Below are 25,187 nucleotides of genomic sequence, written 5' to 3'. Positions count from 1 at the left end.
ACCAAATTAACTATTTAAAGATAAATAAACTAGAGTTGGGCTTTAAAGTGGTAGAAAACCACAGCATTGAGTAGAAAAACAATCCCCTGCTAGTATGCATCACACATTATAAAATACCGTATTTATCGGCATATAACACGCACTCTTTTCCCCTTAAAATCAGGGGAAAATCGTGGGTGCGTGTTATACGCCAATCCCCGCCGATCTCCGCTCCGCTGAGGGGAGAGGAGCAAGGGCCACCGATATACACATAGCCGAGTGTACTCGGCTAGGCTCGGCTCCGCTTACAGTCATGCCCAGTCGCGCCATTAGACCTGTGTTATGTCCATCATAGGGGCGGGACTGGGCAGGACTGCGAGAGGAGCCGAGCCTAGCCGAGTACACTCGGCTTTGTGTATGTTGGCGGCGCTCGCTCCTCTCCTCTCGCAATCAGCAGAGATCGGCGCCAATTTTAAATAATCAGCCTGCCTGGGCAAGGCTCCATTGACACAAGGCTGCAATGACACTGGGCAAGGCTGCAATGACCCAAGGCTGTAGATGGACACTGGGCAAGGCTGCAATGATGGACAAGGCTGCAGATGGACACTGATAAGGCTGCATTGATGGGCATTTAAATGTAAGTTTTTTCCTTAAAATTCCCTCCAAAAGTTGGGGTGCGTGTTATACGCCGATAAATACGGTACCTAGCTTAGAACGAAGCCCTCCAGAGGCATGATGTCACCACTGACAGGACTTCTATCTTCACCCAGTCTTCCTTCTGGGTTCGCAGGCTCCGGCGGTTTGAGTGGCTGGGCCGGCGATGACTTCGGCTGTGGCATGGAGCTCTGAAGATGTCCTTGGCTGCATGCAATATATAAAACACAGCAAGTTTAGGAGATAATCACTGTACCTACATCATAGGCTTACCTGTAGGTACAACTTAAAAAATGACTTTACTTACACTTTAAATGTAGAAATTTTGAGATTAGCCATAAGAGCTCAGTGCAGTTACTCATTGTTAACTGTTTACATGAGATACCAGCCACACAGGATTCCTTGACTAGCATAGTGTGAATGAGCAGTGATGCGCATCCATTGTGTAGTAGTGCAAAAAAGGAAGCAAACCCTACAAATATAATGAGCAAATATGGCTGCTGTTAACACCCTGTGTGGGTGTGTCTATGGCAGAAATGTAAGCATGGCACTTGCAGTTTTGTGCTATTTTTCTGAATGCAGGAGAACATTTTAGAACCTTCACATATAGGCATTTGTTTATCTTGCCATGTAAATGCTAATCTATAGAGTATCATTTCTGTCAAGCATTTTACAAGCTTTCAGCAGCTTTCTTGAAGGCAGATCTATAATTAGAAAGTTCATTGTATATTCTAATAAAATGTTTATCTTTAAACATTTATTTAGACATGTATTAGCTTAAAATAACCTTTGATTTTACTTTCGCATTTTACACTATTGCTCCTAAAAGTTTTCATAACGTATACAATACAGTGATTAGGCCCCTTCCACACAGAGCGGGGGATCTGCTAGGAGTCCGCTTGCTCAGCAGGGAATATGTCGTCTGATCCCCGCCGAGCAGGTCCGAGTCCGCTCCACTAATGCAGAGCAGACACGGACACAGCCCGCTCTCCTCTATGGTTGGTCAGATGAAAACAGACTACTTGTCCATTTACACCGGACTATCATCTGATCAGAACTGCTAGACGGAGAGGGAATGCATTCCCATCCATCTGTTTTTAGTTGATTGGATTGGATGTGTCCGTTTACACCCGCTGCTTGATAGAGGAGAATTGAGGGTCTGATCAGGTCCGCCTGAAAAACTGACAGGTATGCTCATGTGAAAGGGGCCTTATAGATTAACCACCTGGGAAGGTAAAAATTTTCCACTGGAAGTGTGTTACTTTAAGTGAGTTGGCTAACCCAAAGAGTAGCATTGTGAAGAGTAGCAGTAAAACAGAACTGTAATGCCACATACACACGGTCGGACTTGCCAACAGGACAAGCTCCGTCGGCATTTCCAATGGAAAAATTTAGAGCATGTTCTCTATCTAAGTCCGTCGGAAATGGCGACAGAAAAAGTCCGATGGGGCATACACACGGTCGGATTATCCGACCAAAAGCTCCCATCGGACCTTTTCTGTCGGAAATTCCGACCGTGTGTACACGGCATGAGTCTACATATGTATTGTGAAAATGTGCTGCTTAACGTTCATACACTATATATTTAGAAACTATAGTTAGGCACAAGGATTTCAAAACATTAACAACATTGATAGTATGGTTTTATGAAGCTGATAACTTACCCTTCTATTTAGAAAAGACTATACATTTGCTTTAAGTTCTGTATTCTCCATTCCCAAGTGGGAGCTGAAGGCATTCCAAGGGACTAAAGAAAGAGTCTCGAAGCTTTGTAAATTAAAAATAATTGCTGAGCTCGATGCTGCATGCACAGACACACTTGTCTTTGGTGTTCTGACAAACCTGATGTAAACTTTTATGTCTTATTAGTTGGGTAGAAAATGAAGTCCTCTGTGTTCACCAGGACTTGTTAAAAAGAAATAGCAAGCTTTTAGGGTTTTATGACCCTTCCTCAAGCATTCTACAACTACAATTTGGGGACCTAAAGCCCAAAAATGTGCATCTTTAACAAGTTAGCCATTATGTGGTATGCCTTAAAATCCAGGCTTTCTGCATTAATTGATGGCTAACATAGTACAAGGCTCTACTACTGAAATATGTGTTTAAAGCTCTTCCAGCATTCCCAAGAGAACACACGCTTATTCATAGCCCACTGATATTCCTGTATGTCTCTGATTCTTCAGCAGCATGGTAGTCCATCCATGTTCCTGTTTTCTGTGTCCCTGTGCCTCTATCCTCACTAGACCAAGATTGTTTTGTACTTGCCAACACTAAGTTGTGTATATTGTTGCAGCGTTTCCTGGATGAAGCAGATAGAGACAAGGAACGGTACACAAAGGAACTGCAGCAGTATCAGAAAACAGAGGCTTTCCGTTCATACAGCCGAAAGTCACAGAACCGCCAGAAAGGGAGGCAACAGAGACAAGGTACGTTGTGGTAAAGCTAACAAATTACATTTTTGTAGCTTTTATTTAAATGTAATCTGGTCAGTTTATAGGAGGTATTTTTCTGGACCTACCTGCAGACTATATTGCAGCCAGAACAACTTGGTCCTGGATGCACACTAAGCCATGACTGGACAATAAAACAAACAGCAACCTTGTAATGCACTGGACTTTGCATCTCTGATTATTGCCACTTCCTTGTCCAGTCTAAATGCTGCTGTGCAGGGGATTACAGGAGGCTGATAACTGGAGACCAATTCTGACACTTATGCTAGTTCTACGTAAAATATAAAACTGGATAAACCACTCACTGTCCCACCCACAGTAATTTTACTGTGGGTGGGCGGCACAGCCAGGTACAATCACTTACATGTATGTTACTGGCTGGTGGGCACAAAGTGCTCCTCCTGGGGCGCACAGCATGCCACTCCCACAACTGCTGTGTCCGATGGACACAGCAGATTGTGGCTCCCAGTACCCGGCTGCTTTGAGCGGCCAGGGTATCACATGATCGCTATGCGATCACAATGTAAATATAAACTGTAATGAATGGATTTCATTCATAACAGCTGTGCTTAGTATTGTGATGCTGTGATTGGCCCATGGCTATCGCATGGTACCTGGGCCAATCACCGCACCCTGTACCATGTAATAGCTGTAAGTCAAGTTTTATATAGCAAAAAATAAAAAAATGCAGAGGTGATCAAATACCACCAAAAGAAAGCTCTATTTGTGTGAAAAAAATTATATAAATGTAATTTGCGTACCATGCTGCATGATCACGCAATTGTCAGTTAAAGTAGCGCAGTGCTGAATAGCAAAAAATTGCCAGGTCATCGAGGGGGTAAAACCTTTTGGAGGTTAGGTGGTTAATTGTAGGTATAGACATCATAGGGTTGATTTACTAAAGGAGTAGAACATGTTTTGTCTACATTTCACTTAGCAGAAAAATACCCAATCACACGCAAGGATAAAAAAATTGATTCTTGCTTGCACATAATTGGATAATTGAGGTCAGCACAGCTTCACCTCCTTCACTAAGCTAAGAGAAAATTCATTTCTTTCTCGAACATCACGGGACACAGAGCCACAGTAATTACTGATGGGTTATATAGGTATCACTGGTGATTGGACACTGGCACACCCTAACCAGGAAGTTCAACCCCCTATATAATCCCTCCCCTTGCAGGGATACCTCAGTTTTTAAGCCAGTGTCTTAGGTGATGGACGTGTAAAGATGTCCTGTGCTGAGCTCCCAAGGGAATATCCTATATCCTATACTGGGGCAAGCCAGGCAGACCGGATCCATTCCAAAGTGTCTTTTCTAGGCCGAATTGGATGGTACCTGGGCCTCATGTCCGAAGAAACAAGGTTTTACCTGTAACGCTTCTCTTTTTAGAGAGCTGGACCCCGCATATTAGAAAATGGTTTTTCTAGTCTAATTTCTAGCCGGGTGCTTTACAGGGCCAGAACTGTGGATCCCCCTATTCGTAGGGGGCCCCAGTCTCTGACGGTTTTTCAAACGGAGCCCACCGTGAGAGGCGAAGATTGGGTCTGTACAACCGAACCCTGCGACTGGATAAGGTAAGGGAGATTCCACAGAATTTTTTAATTCTAGTAGGTTTCTCCTTTAAGGTAAATGCATGCTATGCCTATTGTGACCACCGGGGGCTGCCAAGAGCACATACCTTCACATGCTGATGTCTGTCTCAGTGTTTCCATGCTGCACAGCTCCTCCGGCCGGCTCCAGGTAAGATGGGATGTCAGGGATATCTCCCCCCAGAATAGGGGGAGGCCGCAGGTGATCTGTAAGGCGGTTAGATACCGCATTTTCACCGCCACCGTCACCGCCATTACACAGGCAGGCCCATCATTACCAGCCTCTATCCCTCCTCCCCCTCGCCCAGCCTCCTCCATGTTTGATATAGAAGGGTTGGCTAGCGCGGGAAGCGCTCAGTTTTTTCAAAAAACGAAGGGGGGGGGCGCGGTTGGGGGGGGGCGGGGCATCAGCACAGTGTGCTCAGACGCCCACAGGACCGGCTGCAGGCTATTAAAGGCACTAATTACAGGTGCACTAAGCCTTCTGGAGGGACACAGAGCTGACGGTCGCATGTAAGGTGGGACACAGGCATTCTCCTAGGCAGTATTTACTAAGGTAACACCAGACTGAGCATTGGGTAGCAAGGCTTTTAGCCAGACTACATCGCTCAGCAGTCAGTGTTCATTTTTTGATACCTCCACCTTGTTGCTTTGCACTATGGGTAGAAGAGGATCAAACACCCCAAGAACCAGAGACACTAGGGGATCTCGTTCAGGTTCTGAGGGCCCCCTGTCTGCAGCATCCTCCCCCCCTGAGGGGCCAGGGAGAGCCATCGGGGTCAGGGGCTATACCTGCTTCAGCCTGGCACTTCAGCCCCTGTATATATTACACAGGAGGTTTTTTCCTCAACCATTAATGGTTTAGAGGAAAGATTAATGGCCGTGATTACGTCTTCACTTGGTGGAAGAAAACGCACAAAGCCTTCCTCTGTTCCCCAAGACCCTCAGGAAGAGGAGCTCTGGGATAAAGGAGAGGAATCCCTTTCAGAGGATCGGGATGGGACGGATGATTCCTCTTCGGAGGAATCAGGTGGAGAGGGACCCTCTGCGACTTCCCAAGAGGAGAAAGTCTTAGTGCAGATCCTTACTGGATTGGTCCGCTCCACATTTAAGTTGCCCATATCTGAATCAGTTAAAGAACCCTCTTCTTCTTTAGGGTCACTGAAACCTCCTCAAACAGCACAGGCTTTTCCTGTTCATAGTTTACTTGAAAAGCTCCTTTATGCTGAGTGGGATCACCCAGATAAACGTTTTTTCCGCCGAAAAAGTTTTCTACACTTTATCCTATGGAAGAAAAGTTTATTAAAATGTGGGGAATACCGGCCATTGATGCCGCCATTTCCTCTGTAAATAATAGTCTGACCTGTCCTGTAGACAATGCTCAGATGCTCAGGGATCCTGTAGATAAAAAGATGGAATCCCTATTGAAGGATGTTTTCTCCTTAGGTTCAGTGGCTCAACCTGCAGTAGCAGCAATTGGAGTCTTACCTGAACAGCAGGCCCAGGGGTTGGCTAACCTTCCAGCGGCCTTATGCTTTGTTGTTGACACCATTAGAGATGCTATCGTGCAAACCTCCCGTCTTTCACTGGGGTTGGTGCATATACGTAGAATCCTATGGTTTAAGAATTGGTCAGCCGAAGCACCATGTAAGAAGCTCCTGGCTGGGTTTCCATTTCGTGGTGAAAGGTTGTTTGGAGAAGACTTGGATAACTATATCAAGAGAATCTCTTGTGGGAAAAGCACTCTCTTACCTGTTAAGAAGAAGAGTAAGCGTCCCTCTTTCAAACTGACTCTTTCCCCAGCGCCGGGGGCTTCAGCCTCCAGGCAGTCTCGACGGCCTCCTCCATCTGGGTCCAGAGACAAGAGTCAACCCCAGGGACAAAAGAAGTCCTGGGGGAAGAAGCCTACTAGGCAAAACACTAAGACCTCTGCATGAGGGGGCGCCCCCGCTCACTTGAGTGGGGGGGAGACTGCGACAGTTCTCAGGGCTCTGGCAGGAGGATTTCCAGGACAGATGGGTAATCTCCACAGTGACCTTAGGGTACAAGCTGGAGTTTCAGGAGTTCCCTTCTCCCCGTTTCCTCAGGTCAAGTGTCCCCAGAGATCCAGAGAAGAAGCAGTCGCTCCTTCTAGCATTAGAGCGACTTTTGTCGCAGGAGGTCATTGTGGTAGTTCCCGCGAAGGATCAAGGATTGGGCTTCTATTCCAGCCTTTTTACGGTCCAAAAACCAAATGGGGTTGTCAGGCCCATTCTGGATTTAAGGGATCTGAACCGATTCCTACGGATTCAATCCTTCCGCATGGAATCAATTCGGACAGTAGTCTCCACCCTGCAGGGAGGAGAATTTCTGGCATCAATAGACATCAGAGATGCATATCTACATGTGCCCATTTTTCCTGCTCATCAGAAGTTTCTGCGCTTCGAGATAGGAGGGCGCCATTTCCAGTATGTGGCTCTGCCTTTTGGGATAGCCACTGCACCTCGAGTATTCACAAAGGTCTTGGCTCCTCCTCTGGCCAGATTAAGGGCTCAGGGTATAGCTGTCATAGCATACCTAGACGACCTGCTCCTGATAGACCGGTCGGTAGCCTCCTTGAACGGAAATTTGAGGACCACAGTCAGGTATCTGGAACACCTGGGTTGGATCCTCAACCTAGAAAAATCTTTCCTAAAACCAGTAAGAAGACTGGAGTATTTAGGTCTGATCATAGATACAAGCCAGGAGAAAGTATTTCTACCTCAGGCAAAGATCACTGCTTTAAGAGAGCTGATTCTGGCAGTCAGGACCAAGAAGGGTCCTTCTGTCCGTCTTTGTATGAGACTATTAGGGAATATGGTGTCTTCATTCGAAGCAGTTCCCTATGCTCAGTTTCATTCAAGAATGCTGCAACACAGTATCCTGTCAGCCTGGAACAAGAAGGTTCAGGCATTAGACTTTCCGATGCACCTGTCGCATGCAGTGCGTCAGAGCCTCAATTGGTGGCTCATACCCGAAAACCTGCAGAAGGGGAAGTCCTTTCTACCAGTCACCTGGACGGTGGTAACAACAGATGCCAGTCTGTCGGGTTGGGGAGCAGTTCTGGAACAGTCTGCGATCCAGGGGCTATGGTCCAAGACCGAGAGGACCTTACCCATCAACATTCTGAAGATCCAGGCGGTATACCTAGCCCTAAAAGCCTGGACTATCAGGCTACAGGGTTGCCCGGTCAGGATCCAGTCCGACAATGCCACAGCAGTGGCTTATGTCAATCATCAGGGAGGCACCCGGAGCCGAGCTACTCAAAAGGAGGTGAACCAGATCTTAGTGTGGGCAGAGATGCATGTGCATTATGGCAGTTTTCATTCCAGGGATAGAGAACTGGCAGGCGGACTATCTAAGTCGTAGTTACTTCCAGGGGAATGGTCTCTGCATCCCGACTTCTTTTGGGCCATATGCCAAAGATAGGGGGTTCCAGATGTAGATCTCTTTGCATCCCGATTTAACAAAAAGATAGACAGATTTGTGGCAAGAACAAAAGATCCTCTTGCATGCGGGACAGATGCGTTGGAGATTCCGTGGCATCGGTTCTCACTGATTTATGCATTCCCACCTATTCTGCTTCTGCCACGACTCCTTCGCAGGATCCGGCTGGAAAGGAAGTCTGTACTTCTGGTGGCCCCCGCTTGGCCCAGAAGGACATGGTATGCGGAAATAGTAAGGATGACGGTGGGTTCCCCGTGGACACTACCAGTACGACCAGACCTGTTATCTCAGGGTCCAGTGTTCCATCCTGTTTTACAAACGCTAAATTTGACGGTTTGGCTATTGAAACCCACGTTCTGAAGAGTCGTGGGCTTTCAGGTCCTGTGATATCTACCTCGATCAATGCAAGGAAACCAGCTTCCAGAATGATTTATCATAGAGTCTGGAGAGCTTATATATCCTGGTGTGAATCCAGGGGTTGGCATCCCAGAAAGTATGTGATCGGGAGAATTCTTGATTTTCTACAATTGGGGTTAGAGATGAAGCTGGCCTTGAGTACCATCAAGGGCCAGGTCTCGGCCTTATCAGTATTTTTTCAACGGCCACTTGCTTCGCATTCTTTGGTCCGAAACTTTATGCAGGGGGTGACGCGCCTTAATCCTCCGGTTAGAGCGCCCCTAAACCCCTGGGACTTGAACTTGGTTCTGTCTGTGTTACAGAAACAGCTTTTTGAACCAATAGGTCAGATTCCTTTGGTCTTGCTGACAAGGAAGTTAATTTTTCTGGTAGCCATCTCTTCTGCTAGAAGAGTATCAGAATTAGCAGCTCTTTCCTGTAAAGAGCCTTATTTGGTTGTACACAAGGATAGAGTGGTACTGTGCCCTCATCCTAGTTTTTTACCGAAGGTGGTTTCAGATTTTCATCTAAACCAAGACATTGTTCTCCTTCCTTTTTTCCAGATCCCTGTTCTCCGGAAGAAAGATCACTACATTCCTTGGATGTAGTAAGAGCAGTTAAGGTCTATCTGGAAGCGACTGCTCAGATTCGCAAAACGGATGTTTTGTTTGTGCTGCCAGAGGGTCCCAGTAGAGGACAGGCAGCATCAAAAGCTACCATTTCTAAATGGATTCGACAATTGATCATTCAAGCTTACGGTCTGAAACAGAAGATTCCTCCGTTTCAGATCAGGGCACATTCCACAAGGGCGATTGGTGCTTCTTGGGCAGTGCATCACCGGGCCTCGATGGCTCAGATCTGCAAGGCCGCAACCTGGTCTGCAGTTCATACATTCACCAGATTCTATCAGGTGGATGTGAGAAGGCATGAGGATATCGGCTTTGGGCGTAGTGTGCTGCAGGCAGCGGTACAGGGTCCTCAGGTCTGATTGCACCCTACTTGGTTGTGGTTCCCCCCCCTCAGATAGCATTGCTCTGGGACATTCCATCAGTAATTACTGTGGCTCTGTGTCCCGTGATGTTCGAGAAAGAAAATAGGATTTTTAAAAACAGCTTACCTGTAAAATCCTTTTCTTTCGATGGACATCACGGGACACAAACGTCCCGCCCCTCTTCTAATACACTATATTGCTTGGCTACAAAACTGAGGTATCCCTGCAAGGGGAGGGATTATATAGGGGGTTGAACTTCCTGGTTAGGGTGTGCCAGTGTCCAATCACCAGTGATACCTATATAACCCATCAGTTATTACTGTGGCTCTGTGTCCCGTGATGTCCATCGAAAGAAAAGGATTTTACAGGTAAGCTGTTTTAAAAAATCCTATTTTTGCAAAGTGAACATGCTCTAAATCAACCCCAATGGGGATTGGCAGTGAAATATGTTTACAACAGCAAAATATGTTTTTGGGATTGGACATTGGTAATGAAGCTCTGTAGTTGTTGCATTCAAAACATCCTGTCCTACATGATTTCTATATATTTTTTTTTTTTTTCCTTTTCGTAGAAGCATCACGTACAATCCCCAGTGACCCCGAGGTAAGGCTCTATATATGTAGTAAGGCTCTTGTCTTTACCAACTTTTTCTACATTGTTAGCATTGTGATAATCTTAAAGTGTTTTTTCCCCTATCTTAAAAATGTAAACGCACTGCAATATCTGTGGGGTTTTAAACGTCTGATTAAAAATAATTATTAGTCTTTGCATTCTGTATTAGGTGCTGATAGATCAATTATTGAAGTAATCAGATGTACAAATACATACATAAATGAGCAATATAATTGATTTGGAAACAAAATTGATGTGTTTTAAGTGTGGCATTTACTTGTAGTGATAACATGAGTGCATCGGGGAAACAGGTATTTAGTGTAGATGTATAGGATAGTTCTAAACAGGAGTGACAGCTTGAGTGCAGAAACAAGGCACAGGATTGAAAAACAGTGTGAGAAGCATTAAATAACCACAGAAAAGGGAGGACAAGGTAATGTGGTTGGATAGATTACACAAGCAAGCAGACTGGGGAGAATGAAGTGTCTAAATGGCATTGCAGTATTGAAACATAAATGGTAAATATCAAACAGGAAAATGGAAATTTGAAGAGGCGTACAAAGTAAGTTAGATGTTTCAGGGAAAATGGATGCCCACAGAATATATATACATATATACACATAATATATATACATACAGAGTTATTTTGTCTCATCTTCCCAAATGTGTCAGTTCTTGTTGCTCCCCTTGTTGTACAATTAGGTGGCAAACAAGCTGATAAACCAAGGTAGGATAAAATCAATGGATGGGCGGGCAGATGTAAAGGGTTATTTACACAATATATAATACAGTATACAAATGTGCAGTAATGCTATAGCTGTAAAGGACCTGTGTGACCCCATTAAGCCATAAAACAGTTTCGTGCTGTTGCTGTTATGTATCAATTGTGCTGTATTTCATTCCGGTCTCTGCCATTACACAGCGTGCGGCCTTGGGACCAGGAACACGTAAACAACGTTCTCCAGCTGTCCTAGAGGCCTCCCTCTGGCCAGGCTAGCTGTCAGGCCAGGATCATTTCTGCACAGTACTGCAGAAGCTAGCCCAGGAGCACACATTTAGAGTAATGTAAAAAAAAAACATAGGCATTTAGGCTCTATGCTTTTTTAAAAAACAATATTCGTTTTATATAAACCTCACAAAAAAATTAAAAAATATGAAGTTATGCATCAAAAAAATAACATGTTTTGAAAATACACATTCCATTAAAAATGTTCTAAGTGCAGAAATAGTCCAGTTCTGTGCCTGGCGAGTTTTGTAAATTTTCACTACAGCCAAGAATATAAACATTATCTAGCCTCTCTGGTGGTATGTTTATGTCAGATTTTTGCGTCTCAAAGCGGTACAATTGTTTTGCATAGAAATTTGGCGTTTTTATATTGTAGGCCTGTAATTCTTAACAATAACACACTTAAATCTGTCCAAACAAGAGTTTAGTAGATATCCCGGGTATGAGAAAGTTTGAAACACAAAATCATAAATTATAATAACTATAAATAATTATCAAAAATAATAATATAATAACAAAATGAATTTCCCCACAATTCACTATCGCTCAATTCTGCAAGTGTTCTAATTTACTATCAATGTTTTCTAGCTGGTCTAAAACCACTTTTGACGCTGCTATGGACAATCTCATGTTTCCAGGCAGAAAGAACAGTCTATATAATATAAAACTGCATGCAGGGCATTGGACAAAGCACTAGGGACAAAAGGGATGACAAATGATTTCATACAGTAATGTAATCTGTAAGATTACAATGTACTGTATGTTATGAATTTTAAATTTTTTGAATTTGCTGCCAGGCTCCGCCCCCGTGCGTTGCGATGCTCGCAGGGAATGGAGCCTGGCACATAGAGCTTCGGGCGGAGGACAGAGCCTGCAGACACAGCGGGGGGACATTGCAGGATCCTGGGGACAAGGTAAGTAACCTGCACCAGGATCCTGCAATGCAATCCCGAGTGTGGCTCAGGGTTACCGCTAATGGTACTGAAATTTAACCCCAAGCCACACTCGGGAAAACCGCCAGGGAGGTTAAAGTGGTTCTAAAGTCTTAAGGTGATGCTGAACACACACTGTTTAATTTACATTTTCCCTTTTTTTTCTGTATGTGGATGATGGCACTGTAATTATTTTAATTAAAAAAAACATCTAAGTGCCTTTTTCCTAATTGATATACAGCTGTCACATGACCCAGATCTCTCCCAGTCTATCTAAATCTATCTAAATGGAAACATAAGCAGGAGGAGCTTCTAGTTCTCTGCTGCTGGTCACGTTAAAAAGGAACAAAGGCTTTGGAATACAGAATAAAAATAATTAATATCAATAAACTGTTTTAAATTGTCATACAAATATATATATATATTTGAAATCAAATCGTTATTATTTTTTGGCAATAACCTGGTGTGGGCGGATTTCTGCAAGTCACAGGCTGTGTCACACCCTCGAGCCTGTGTCTGACAATAATATACCACTAATCTACATGTAATATCCCGCCCCCATTGTGTTTAGATGGTTAATGCTAATGGAGAAGGAGGGAGGGAGTGGGCTGTCATTTACCACTGTGTATACGCCCACATATAGTCACATGGGCTGCTCAGATTTGATAGGAAGGAAATGCTCAGCATAGAAACTCACTGAAAACTGAGAATGTGCAGAGTTGCCACCACAGCTACAAAATCTCTAGCTGAATTGGGGACATGAACAGAATGGGGGAGATAGAGAGCAGTAGGATCAACCAGGTTTTTTGCAGAATACAGAAAACTGATTTCACAGTGACTGAGTATGAACAGCCTGTAATAAAGCATAGTTTTTTTTATGATTTTTTTTTTTTTTTTTAATGATAGTTTTTTTATGATTTTTATTTTATAATGTGGATTTAGTGACACTTTAAGGCAGGGGTCTTCAAACTATGGCCCTCCAGTTGTTCAAGAACTACAATTCCCATCATGCCTAGTCATGTCTGTGAATGGCCGAGTTTTACAATGCCTCATGGGATGTATAGTTCCGCAACAGCTGGAGGGCCGTAGTTTGAGGATCCCTGCTTTAAGGTTTCTTTAGCTTAAAGTGGATGTAAACCCAACATTCATCCTTTCTAAACTACTGCCATGGTAGTTATCTATAAGGATATACATGCCTCCTGCATGAAGTCAAATATCTCCCCTCTGTTACCCAAAAAACTGCAGATTCTGTGGGTGGGTCTGTTGTCCGGAGCTCGGTGGGTGGAGTCATGATGTCAGTAAACTCCCCACCCACCTCTATACTATCCTTGTCAATATGCATTTTCTCCTGTGTATTCCTTACACTGAACTTCTGCTATGATCATTAACATCCAGTCAAAACCCAAAAAAGTCACCACATGATTTCAGCATACCCAATCATGCTGAGGTGTAGAGCAGCCAATCCTGGGAGAGCTGGAGAAGAAAGGAGGAGGGGATCTGAAGTACACAGAATGTCTCTTTCATGCTACTGCATGAGATATGTAAATCTCCTGTCACAGCAAGGGGGAGAAACAGACTCCTATTTCACTGTCTGTATTTTTATCTCACTGAAAAAACATAAGAGGACTGCTCAGAGCTGGATTAACCCTTCGTGGCAAGACTGGGCACAGATGACTTGAAATCCTATACTGTACAAGGTGCAAGCCTTAATAAAAAAAAAAAAAAATTCCAGTTTAATGCATTCTATGCTTTAAGGTAAAAAAAGCTTTTGTGCTGCAGGAGCCCCCTCCCCCTTTATATTTAAAACCTGAGTCCGAGCCCAATCCAGTGATATGCATGAGAGCAGAGGACCTCATCCCTTTAAACCCGAACACATATGAGTTACATGGGTTCTGAGGCAAATTTAATGTAGATAAGGCACCAAGTGAGTTTAACCACTTGCTGCCCGCCCACCGCCATATGACGGAGGGACGGTGCAGCTGCTGTTCTGAGCGGACGTCATATGACGTGATCGCCTTCCAGGCTCCCTAGGGGACGCGCGCGCCCGCTGCGTCACTGGGGACCCGGTGCTTGTGCCCGGCGGCCGCGATGTCCGCCGGGCACCTGCAATTGCCCGGTAACCGAGCAGGACTGTGGATCTGTGTGTGTAAACACACAGATTCATGTCCTGTCAGAGGAGAGGAGACCGATGGTGTGTTCCTTGTACAGAGGAACACCGATCGGTCTCCTCCCCTTGTGAGTCCCTGCCCCCTACAGTTAGAATCACTCCCTGGGAACATAATTAACCCTACAGCGCCCCCCCCCCCGGTTAACCCCTTCATTGCCAGTCACATTTATACAGTAATCAATGCATTTTTATAGCACGGATCGCTGTATAAATGTGAATGGTCCCAAAAATGTGTCAAAAGTGTCCGATATGAGGGGCGTGGCCGGACACTGTGCAGAGCAGACATACAAGAGAATAGCTCCAGCTTTCCAGAGGCCTAGAGAATAGGTTACGACCTCAAAAAGCCTTACCTGGATCTCTGTGCGGTCCCCTGTGTTCATCAGCCTGCCAGGTGACCACCGGCTGCCATCCGTACTGAGCGTATCGCTGCTCCGGCCATACGAGGGATAATACGCGGCTCCGGCCTACTCACAGGGAGCGGCGGCCATCTTGCTACACCCGGCGGCAACACCACAGCCTAATCCAGGCACCTCAGACTCTCCTGCCCGTGTCTCCTTCCTCACTAACGGACCGAGGCTGCTCAGCCTAACACCCACGGCCGGCGGATTCTACATAAACTGCTCCTGAGCCTTCCAAGCTGCACTTAACAGGTGAGCCACGGCCATCTTTGTACACCCTTCAACACGCCTACAGCCTCCTCCTCTATCCTGGGCCCAATCCTGGCCGCACGGCACATCAAATACATCCCGACCATACAGAGTGAGACCCTGGTCGGGGATTGCAGTGGAGCCTGCACACTTAGGAACACAGGTAGAGGCCAGGGCTTGGTCCCTATAGCCACGTGCAGCGGCATTCCATATACAGCTATAGGCCTCATCAAAGAACCCCCCTCTCCCAGGCGCATCCGCGGAGCCTGACTGAGCGATTATGCCCGCTTAGTGCTCCGCTCCAAGGGGAACCACACCAGAGCTTCTACCCACGATAGCAGCCGCACAATGATTCCCGCGAGCTACCCAGACCTCCCAGAGAGCGCTACGCACACAACTATGGTCGGAGGGGGCCCCAAATCGAAGTTTAAACTGGGAAGTATTAAAGACGCTTTGTCCAGGCACACCACCAAGATGGCGCCGGCCGCCCCTTCCTCTCAGTCACAGCCATGCACGCCGCGCTCAACAAAAGCACAGACCCAGCTCCACAGTCTGCAAACACTGGATGGCAACGGTGAGTCTGACTCAGACACAGGCAGCACACAATCAGTAATACAATCCTCCATGTTTAAGCAGTTTGAGAGAATGCTGCACAGGGCCCTAAAACAAACGTCTGATCATATCACCGATAAACTGACTCACGAGATCAGGGAGCTGGGGCAGAGGACAGCAGAACTGGAGGTCAGAGTGGATGCACTAGAGTCCCATACCCAGCATTACACGGCAGAATTTGACAACCTCACAGAGCTTTAGCCAGGCATCCCAGTGGAAAGACTCAAGATGGACAGGGTACACAGGACCCTATCCGCACGCAAACCTAATGGCCCGCCAAGAGACATAATCGCTAAGTTCCACTACTACCAAACTAAGGAACAGCTGCTGGCAGCGGCACGGGGCAAAGACACCCTATCATTTCAAGGCCATACATATCAACAGCTCACTATATCTAAACGCCAGGCTCTCAAACCCCACCTGCAGGTGCTTCAACGCAACCAAATTGCTTATCACTGGGGGTTTCCATTTTCTGTACGGTTCACCCACTTGGAAACCAAATATGTCTGCTGCACGGACGCAGAGCTGCAATCAGCCCTAGCAGAACTGGGCCTCCTTGAAGAAACCCCGCATAGAGATTCCTCCCGCAGGCGCACAGCTTCTTTTTCACCCCACAAAGAACAGGCGGTCCTGGACAACCAAATGCAACACGCCAGAATCTCTACAAGAGAGGACGGTTCTACAACCCCACACCTTCCATTGAAGATCCGATGGACTGACCGTGATTTATTTTTTATATATATATTTTTTTTTTTATGTTAATCCGACAACTGCTACCCGGGTCCCTACTTTGACCTGCTCGAATGGATGAGACTCTCTCGGGCACCAACCCATTGGAGCTACTGTACTGCATCCAGCCATTACTACTGAGTCCACCCACGGACATCTTAAGCCTGCGATATATACAGCAGGTTTCTCAGATCCACCTGATCCATCCTTTAAGGTCACTCCTTTGTACCTTTTAGGCCCCGAGCCTTTTTCTCAATGACTTGCACCAATAGCTCATCCCAATGGCTCAGTGGGACTAAAGTTCAGCTTGGCAGTCTAACTTGGCTCCCAACTGTTCCGAGTACTGTCCCAAGTACACTCCCTCCACTGCTTTATACCGCTGACATTCCTTACCTTATTAGTGACTCGGAGGTTAGGTGATGTTAGCCATGTTTGTAACCCATAACTGGATTTTCACTCCCTAACAGGTTTTGCAGCCGAGGTTCAAAACTGTCCAGTCCTTTCAACCCTGGCAGTCCCTCCGTTCATTTATGCTCGTTAACGTTTTGTTTAATTATGCTGTTATCTTGTTTTTTCTTCTTATAAGTCATTCCTTTTTAAGGTTTGCATTGTTCTCTCCGGTGTTGTTCCTCTTTCGGAACTACTTGCTCCTCCGTTATTGCCCTTGCACCCCTGCTACAATTATGCAGGTACCCAACGGCAACCTTAGAGCCTCCACGGGGCTGCTAACTGCCCCCCTTGGATGTTCTCCTACCCTGTTTTTGAAACCTAATATTTCATTCTTGTTTGTAACACATTGGGTTTTGCTCTCCTATTTTGTTGTATTTCTGTCACATTCTTTCTTCTTTCCCTCTCTCCTTCCTGGCATGGTGGTGGTGGCTCCCCCCGCGGGACCCGTCCTCTACATATTTCTACCAGCCCCGAACATGTTATGGCCCCCATAAACATTCTCTCCTTGAACGTTCAAGGATTCAGTTGTCCCACAAAAACGCACCAAGGTGCCACATTCTTTTGCAGCCGCCAAGGCCCACATACTCTGTCTACAAGAGACCCACTTTACAGATTCATCTTCCCCTAAATATCTCAGCAGCTCTTACCCCCAATTCTACACTGCTTCAGCCACAACCAAACAGAGAGGGACCCTTATTGGTTTCTACCGCTCTCTACCATTTACCCTTTCCTCACAAATCAAAGATCCGGAAGGCAGATACCTCCTGATCACTGGCCATATTTCAGACACAGCAGTGACGATAATATCATATTATGCTCCCAATTGGAACCCGTTGGCCTTTCTTTCACACCTCATGCAGGTGCTCGATAATCACAAATTTGGCACTATAATTTTGTGCGGTGATTCCAATCTAACTATATTCCCTTTCCTTGACAAATCTCCTCCTACCTCACCTTCTACTCCACTTAAACGCAGTTTCCTACACCTGATATCCAAACACAACCTTGCAGACACCTGGCGTGAACTCAACCGTACCAGCAAACGTTTTACCCATTACTCACACCCGCACAAATCTTTTTCATGCATCGATCACATATTCATGTCCTACAGCATGCTCCCAGAGGTCATTTCCTCGGTCATTACTCCATTTACATGGACGGATCATTCCGCAGTCTGCACCACCATATCCTCCCCCATTCCTAGGACCCATGATACATCCTGGTGCATTAACAACACTACCCTCACGCATCCTTCTCCTTGTATGGATATTGAAATAGCCCTTAAAGACTATATTGCCACCAACGCAACAGACGACGTATCAGCCCTGACACTATGGGAAGCCCACAAAACTGTCATCCGCGGCAAATTAATACAGCAGGCAGCAGTCCTCAAACGTGAATGTAGACTCTTATTCCATCAACTTGAAATCAACTTTAATGCATGCCATGCGGCGCTTCAAACCTCCCCCAATCCTACTACGAATGCACGCCTAGAAAAAGCCAAATTGGACTTTGACCTGTTTCTCAGTGACTCCGCTGAGAAAACGCTTCGCAAAAGCCAACATCGTAACTACCTCAAGGCAAACAAACCAGACACTCCCTTGGCCCGCACCCTGAGGGCAATTCAGCACCCCAAATCGACCATACGTCTAAAAATGGCCAATCATGCCTATACTAGCAATCCCGTTCAAATTTTAGAGGTATTCCGGTCTAACCTCGCAAAACTCTACTCTCCCTCACGGACCTTCGACCCCATAAAAGCAGAAACCCTTTTCTCCCGCATTACCCTCTCATCTCTCCAACAAGAGCAGCTCGATCTATTAGAGGACCCGATCACAGACCTTGAGGTCTCAACTGCCATTAAAGCGCTGAAACCCAACAAGCGACCAGGACCTGACGGGTTCTTGGCAGCCTATTATAAGAACTTTTCACCCATTTTAACTAAGGCCTTCAATGCCCTGCTGCTCAGACACTCTTTTAGAACTGAAACCTTGACCTCCATAATCACCATGCTACCCAAACCTAAATTTCAATTCACTTCCTGCTTACACTACCAAATGGGTGCAAGATCTGGGATGCACTTTCGAAACAGCTGATTGGTCTGCTATATTGCTTGCTACCAAATCGTCCTCCATTAACTGCTCAGCAGTAGAAAACAAATTTCAAGGTCTTAGCTCGCTGGTACCTTGTGCCTGCCAGGATCGCAAAATACGTTCAGGCGTATCCCGGAAATTGTTTCCGAGGCTGTGCAACTCCAGGCACCCACATGCATATTTGGTGGCAATGCCCAATAGTTCAGGAGTTTTGGGAAAAAAATTTTCACAATGGCTTCTAAAGCTCTTGAGACCAGTGTCATAATAGACCCGGCTACCGCCCTCTTAAATTTAAAACCAGCAGAGCTCTCCCACAATCAATTCAGACTATTAATCCAACTCACCACTGCGGTAAAACAAACTATTGCTAAGGCATGGAAAACCCAGACATTGGTTGTAGCTGAAGCAAAACACAGAATGAATAAGGCCCTTATCTTTGCAAAAATGACCGCTATCGAAACTAATAAAGTCAAGAAATTCAAGAAAGTATGGAACCCTTGGGTAAAACACCATCTGCCCCCTGACTTTGATGAGTCTTTACTTATGCCTTGGTAGTACAGTCCATCTGTATATGCAAGCCTTGTTTCCTGTTCCTGCATTACTCACTTTTTTACTCTTATTATTATTCCTCTCCTCCCTTTTTTTTTTTTTTCTTCTTTTCTCCCTTTGCTTCTACTCTATCAGCACATTGAAGCCTCCCGCAAGGCTAGAGTTGATATCTCTGAGACATCTTACATTGGACCCCCTGATGTTAAAGTTCGGATCAGGGTGAACCCTCACTCGTGACTGCTCGCAATTTATGCATGACACGAACGTATGTTGACAGTTCATGTAGTATGGGACCTCTTGTGCCTTATACATCCCTACCCCTGAGGTCTAGCTCCTTAACCTTACTTTGCTGGGTAAGACCGGAAGAGACCCCTCCTGTCCACAGCATGTTCCCATTAGGGGTGGACAGGTAGAGCGAGACCTCTTTTGCCATCCCCTAGGATCACACGTGCCTGATCTCACTGTTTCCTTTTCCTCCCTTTCCCACACAGAACTCCCTACTACACATCAGCCATTACTGGTTCAGCACCCGATTCCAACTGAATGTATATATATATTTGCTGTAACTATTCTCACTAATGCGGTTGTTCTCACTTTTAGTGATATATGTCTGATGTTTTGTTTTTCTTTGAAACTTCAAAAAAAACATTAAACACGAAAAGTGTCCGATATGTCCGCCGCAATATCGCAGTCACGATAAAAAACGCAGATCGCCGCCATTACTAGTAAAATAAAAATGCTATAAATCTATCCCCTATTTTGTAGACGCTATAACTTTTGAGCAAACCAATCAATATACACTTATTGCGATTTTTTTTTTTTTTTTTTACCAAAAATATGTAGAAGAATACGCATCGGCCTAAACTGAGGAAAAAATTTGTTTTTTAAAAAAGTAAAAAATATTGTGGTTTTTTTTTTCAAACTTGTCACTCTCCTTTTGTTTATAGCGCAAGAAATAAAAAACGCAGAGGTGATCAAATACCACTAAAAGAAAGCTCTATTTGTGGGGAAAAAATTATAACAATTTCATTTGGGTACAGTGTTGCATGACCGCGCAATTGTTATTCAAAGTGCGACAACGCTGAAAATTGGCCTGGTCAGGAAGGGGGTGAAAGTGCCCTGTATTGAAGTTACCACCTTAATCAGCCACAGAACCTGTTTAATACGTGTTTGGGTTTAAAGAGATGAGGTGGCAACCCTGTCACCCTCCCCCTGGGCAGATTGATAGCAGACGGAGCCTATGGCTGTCAAATGCTGTGATGAGGGATCGGGGCGTGGGGCTGAGCTGCCCAGTCTGTGTCAATAGATGCAGACAGGGCGGCTCGGGAGCAAGCCTGTGGCTTTTTATGGGGGCACTCGATGAAGAGAAGGAGCCTGGAGCGTTGCCCAGGGCAGGTAAGTATAACATGCTAAAAAAAAAAAAATGAAGCTTTAGTGTTACTTTAAAGGATCACTAAAGTTATTTATTTTTTTGTTTTTTAAATAACAAACATTTATACTTCCCTCCACTGTGCAGCTCGTTTTGCACAGAGTGGCCCCGAACCTAGTCTTCTAGGGTCCCTCGGCAGCTGTCGTCCCGCCACCCCCCGCCCCCCCCCCCCCCCCCGCAAGGACTCAACACTTTCATGCAAGCTCCCTCGTATGGTGTTGAGTGCCTGCGGGCGCGCTCCCGTGATACAGCCGGCGGCCATAGCCGCTCACTGTATCACTCGGCACCGGCGCGGCGCGTCATTGGATGTGATTGACAGCAGCGCGAACCAATGGCTGTGCTGCTTGCAATCCATCCACTGTAACCAATCAATGGCCAGGCTGAGCGACGAAGAGGATGTCGGGGGCGAGCGCGGGACTTTCGAGGGGTCAGGTAAGTAAAACAGGCGGCCGGTATTGTCAGATGTTTTTCACCTTAATGCATAGAATGCATTAAGGTTAAAAAACTTTTACCTTTACACAACCCCTTTAAAGCTGACAGAATTATAAACTATCCATTTATCCATTTCCCCTTTTGTACTCGCTGCATAATGCACACAAGCTACACCAGACATACTTCCCCCCATAGGTCTGATAAGGGATATTCTCCTAATGTACTTAGAACCTAGATTTGGTTTTATCACAACATACTTGTGAAACTAATGAAAGTTGTTTTGAGATTTATGTTTTCCAACGTCTTTACCTTTCTTTACTTTGTATGTCAAATGGTCCTACTTTATCTTCTCAGTAATCCCTTTTCCAGCTAACTTAATGCACTCATTTCATCCTTTTCTGCTTTGTGAATGACTGTTGGCCCCTCATCTGGAGCATATTCCCCTCTCTGGTGTTTTGTACTGATCATCCTGCTTCTGCTTGTTCCCTTCTTTGTGCATTCTACTCTCCATCATCTTGTATTTCTTTATTTCAGAAAGAATCTGTGTTGAAAGAGAGATCAGTATTTGATATTCCTATTTTCACAGAAGAATTTCTGAATCACAGCAAAGGTGAGGTTACTGGGTCACAGTGCTGGGAGGGTTTATGATTGATGAACCTTTTTTTTGCTGACAGAATAGTTTGTAATTCTCTTTTGGTAGCAGCAGGATACTTTGGTTAGACCTGTACTCATTTCATTGCTATCCATCATTCTTTCTGCAGCACGGGAAACTGAGTTAAGACAGCTCAGGAAATCCAACATGGAGCATGAGGAACGGAATGCAGCGCTACAGAAGCATGTGGAAAGCATGCGATCTGCAGTGCAGAGACTGGAGGCTGAACTGCAGCAAGAACAGGGGAGGAACACACTGCTACAGCAACATTTACAAAATGTTCGCCAGACTCTTTCACACTGCCTGCAAGCTGTCCCTATCCCAGGTATTATGTCGGTGCTGCTTATTCTTACCACTAATATGTATGTATAAGCCTATGTGTAGCCCATTATACATGACTTCCATAAACTTATTACGCAGATGTTGTAGTCAACACATCGAGGAAGGAACAGAATTAGACTGTAGTGTGAATGAATGGAAGAAAGTGACAGGATTGAGCATTGATATGAAAGTAATGGGAGGGAAAGAACTGAAGTATATTTGAACTTAAACAGAAGCAAGTTAGTGTAGGAATTGTAACTTGAGTTGAAGAGAGCCCTAATGGGTATAGCTACGTGGTAACATACACCTGACTAATACCTGCCATTTTCTATACATCCTCATAACTGTCTTCCGTAATTCTCCTTCTGTCCCTTTACTCAGGTACCACTGAAACACCGACCCTGGAGACAATTGACTCATATATGAGCCGCCTGCAGAGTGCCGTGCTTACACACCCCAAGGAGAGTGAGGCTCTTATCTCTGGCGTCAGAGAAGTGTTAAGTCAGCTGGAGGGTTAAGGATAAATCTCACACTTCTTGCAACCATAAAGACCTTGATGTTTGACCTTTTTGCTGATAGAGGGGCTCGCAGCTACTAGCAGAATAACCACATAAAGAGGATTAAAATAACACCCAGAACTAAGGCAAATACTTGTTTCTCTATCTCACCGCTTATGGTTAGCAGAGCTGTATGCAGTATGTCAATAAAGAGATTGTGTTTTATGTTGATTTGATACGCCCTCTTATTGATTATTGCTATGTAAACATTGGGGTGAATTTACTAAAACTGGAGAGTGCAAAATCTGGTGCAGCTGTGCATGGCAGCCAATCAACTTCATCTTGTTCAAAAAGTGATACTAAACACACACACTGTTTAATTGTCCCTTCTATTTCTGTATGCGGGTGATGGCACTGTAATTACTTTAATAAAAAAAAATCTTAGTACCTTTTTCCTAAATTATATACAGCTGTCACATGACTAGCTTTTTCCCAGCCTGTCTGCGGGGAAATATAAGCAGGAGGAGTCCTCTGCTGCTGGTCACATGTTCAAAATAAAAACAGCAATTACAGAGTAAAATAATATCAATAAACTGTGTGGAGCTGCCACCACAGTTGCAAAATCCCTAGCTGAATTGGGGACATGAAGAGAAGGTGGAGATAGAAAGCAGCAGGATCAACCAGGTTTTTTTGCAAAATACAGAAAACGAATCTCATAGTGACTGAGTGAGTAGGAACGGCATGTAACCAAAACAAAGTATGCGACGCTGTACCCAAACAAAATGTATGTCCTTTTTTTCCCCACAAATAGAGCTTTCTTTTGGTGGTATTTGATCACCTATAAACAAAAAAAGACCGACAATTTTGAAAAAAAACACAATTTTTTACTTGTTGCTATAATAAATATCCCCCCCCCAAAAAAGTAAAAAAAAAAATAATTTCTTCATCAATTTAGGCCGATATGTATTCTTCCACATATTTTTGGTAAAACAAAATCACATTACGTGTCTATTGATTGAAAATTATAGCGTCTACAAAATAGGGGATAGATTAATGGCATTTTTATTGTAATTTTTTTTTTTTTTTACTAGTAATGGCGGTGATCAGCAATTTTTAGTGGGACTGCGACATTGCGGCGGACAGATTGGACACTTTTGGGACCAGTGACGTATATACAGCGATCAGAGCTAAAAATAGCAACTGGTTACTGTATAAATGTCACTGGCAGGGAAGAGAATAACACTAGAGGGCGATCTAGGGGTTACGTGTTCCCTAGGGAGGTGTTTCTAACTGTGGGGGCAGTGTAGTGACTGGAGAAGGAGACAGACAGATCACTGTTCCTAATCATTAGGAACAGCAGATCTGTCTCTCCTCCTGAGACAGAACGGGGATCTGTCTGTTTACATTTACATACAGATCCCTCATTCTGTCTCTCTCAGAAGGGATCACGGGTGGCCGGCGGACATCTCGGCTGCTTGCCACGTGCTGCGGCTCTGGCGTTGACGTACAATGACGGCGATTCGCCGACCTGCGGTTGGTCCTTAAGTGGTTAAGCTTTGACAAAACAAAACTGGAAGCTGATTGGTTTCTATGCAGAGATGCACTAACTTTTGCATTCTCCAGTTTTAGTAAATCAACCCCATTGTTTTGGGCCATTTGTTAAAACTCTAGGCAAAAAAAAAAAATCTTTGCAGGGGGGCCCTTGCACTACAAGGTTTAAGGCGGTACCAAACCCAAAACCAAAAATTTTATATATTGCATCTTACCATCCTTAGATGTGGTGCCTGCAGTAGATTTATATTCTAAGGCTTTGTTCCTTCAGTTTTCACCTGGTGATGTGGCTAGTAAAGGTGGCCATAAATGATTTTTTTTTTTTTTTTTTTCTTTTGGTTCAGCCAGTAGGTTGAACCAAAAAAAATTCAGATTCTCTCATAAACACACTTGGTGTTGATGAGGGAATTCCACCCACGGAGCTGTTGTATTTTGACAGCTGGGAGAGCTCCCCCACTCCAGAACCCTGTCAGCAGTAAATGGTTTGCCTCAGCATTTTAACCTAACTGATACATTTGCACGAGAGCTTGTAATGCTGAAAAACAGACTTTCTGGCCAGATCACCAGATGAAAATAAAAAGACTAAAAAAGAAATTGAATGTAGCCATCACATCTAAGAATTGGCAAGCTATAGTATAGTAAGTCTTTGAGATGCAGGAAATGGCTGCATAACTTGCCTGACTACCTACTCTGGTGCTGCCCACGTCTTCTCAAAGCATCAGTCGCTCAACGTCATCACATACAATGCAAGGGCTATTCATCCTGAATTGTACATGATGGGGGGAACATGCATGCTGCCGAGAGGAGGCTGCGGGAGACTGGTCACATTGCTGGAGCGAGGAAAAAGCTAAGCCTCTTCTGCAACCCACTTGGGCTTAAGAAGTATTGAACCCCTGCAATGTTGAGTTGGCCCCACTGCAAGGGTGCTTTATTTTGTGCTCAGATTTGGACTTTAAACAAGCTGGAGAAATGTATGTCCA

The 25,187-nt window shown here is 44.9% G+C and overlaps 1 protein-coding gene across 4 annotated transcripts in view; it reads left to right on the top strand.

Moving 5' to 3' along the window:
* The window catches only part of HMG20A (high mobility group 20A), an 82,154-nt gene extending 59,267 nt beyond the window's left edge, over window positions 1–22,887 (top strand). For all 4 annotated transcript variants that reach the window (XM_073619059.1, XM_073619058.1, XM_073619060.1 and 1 more), the window contains 5 exons: window positions 2,927–3,059; window positions 10,100–10,131; window positions 21,721–21,796; window positions 21,948–22,163; window positions 22,541–22,887. In XM_073619059.1, coding sequence (XP_073475160.1) covers window positions 2,927–3,059; window positions 10,100–10,131; window positions 21,721–21,796; window positions 21,948–22,163; window positions 22,541–22,677 — 594 coding nt within the window. In that variant the 3' untranslated portion in view covers window positions 22,678–22,887. The remainder of the gene's footprint in view (window positions 1–2,926; window positions 3,060–10,099; window positions 10,132–21,720; window positions 21,797–21,947; window positions 22,164–22,540) is intronic.
* The last annotated feature ends 2,300 nt before the right edge of the window (window positions 22,888–25,187 follow it).

The sequence above is a fragment of the Aquarana catesbeiana genome, linkage group LG03 (genome assembly GCF_042186555.1).
Source record: "Aquarana catesbeiana isolate 2022-GZ linkage group LG03, ASM4218655v1, whole genome shotgun sequence".
NCBI lineage: Eukaryota > Metazoa > Chordata > Amphibia > Anura > Ranidae > Aquarana > Aquarana catesbeiana.
Note: the sequence above shows the minus strand (reverse complement) of the source record. Positions and strands in the feature narration are given on the sequence as shown.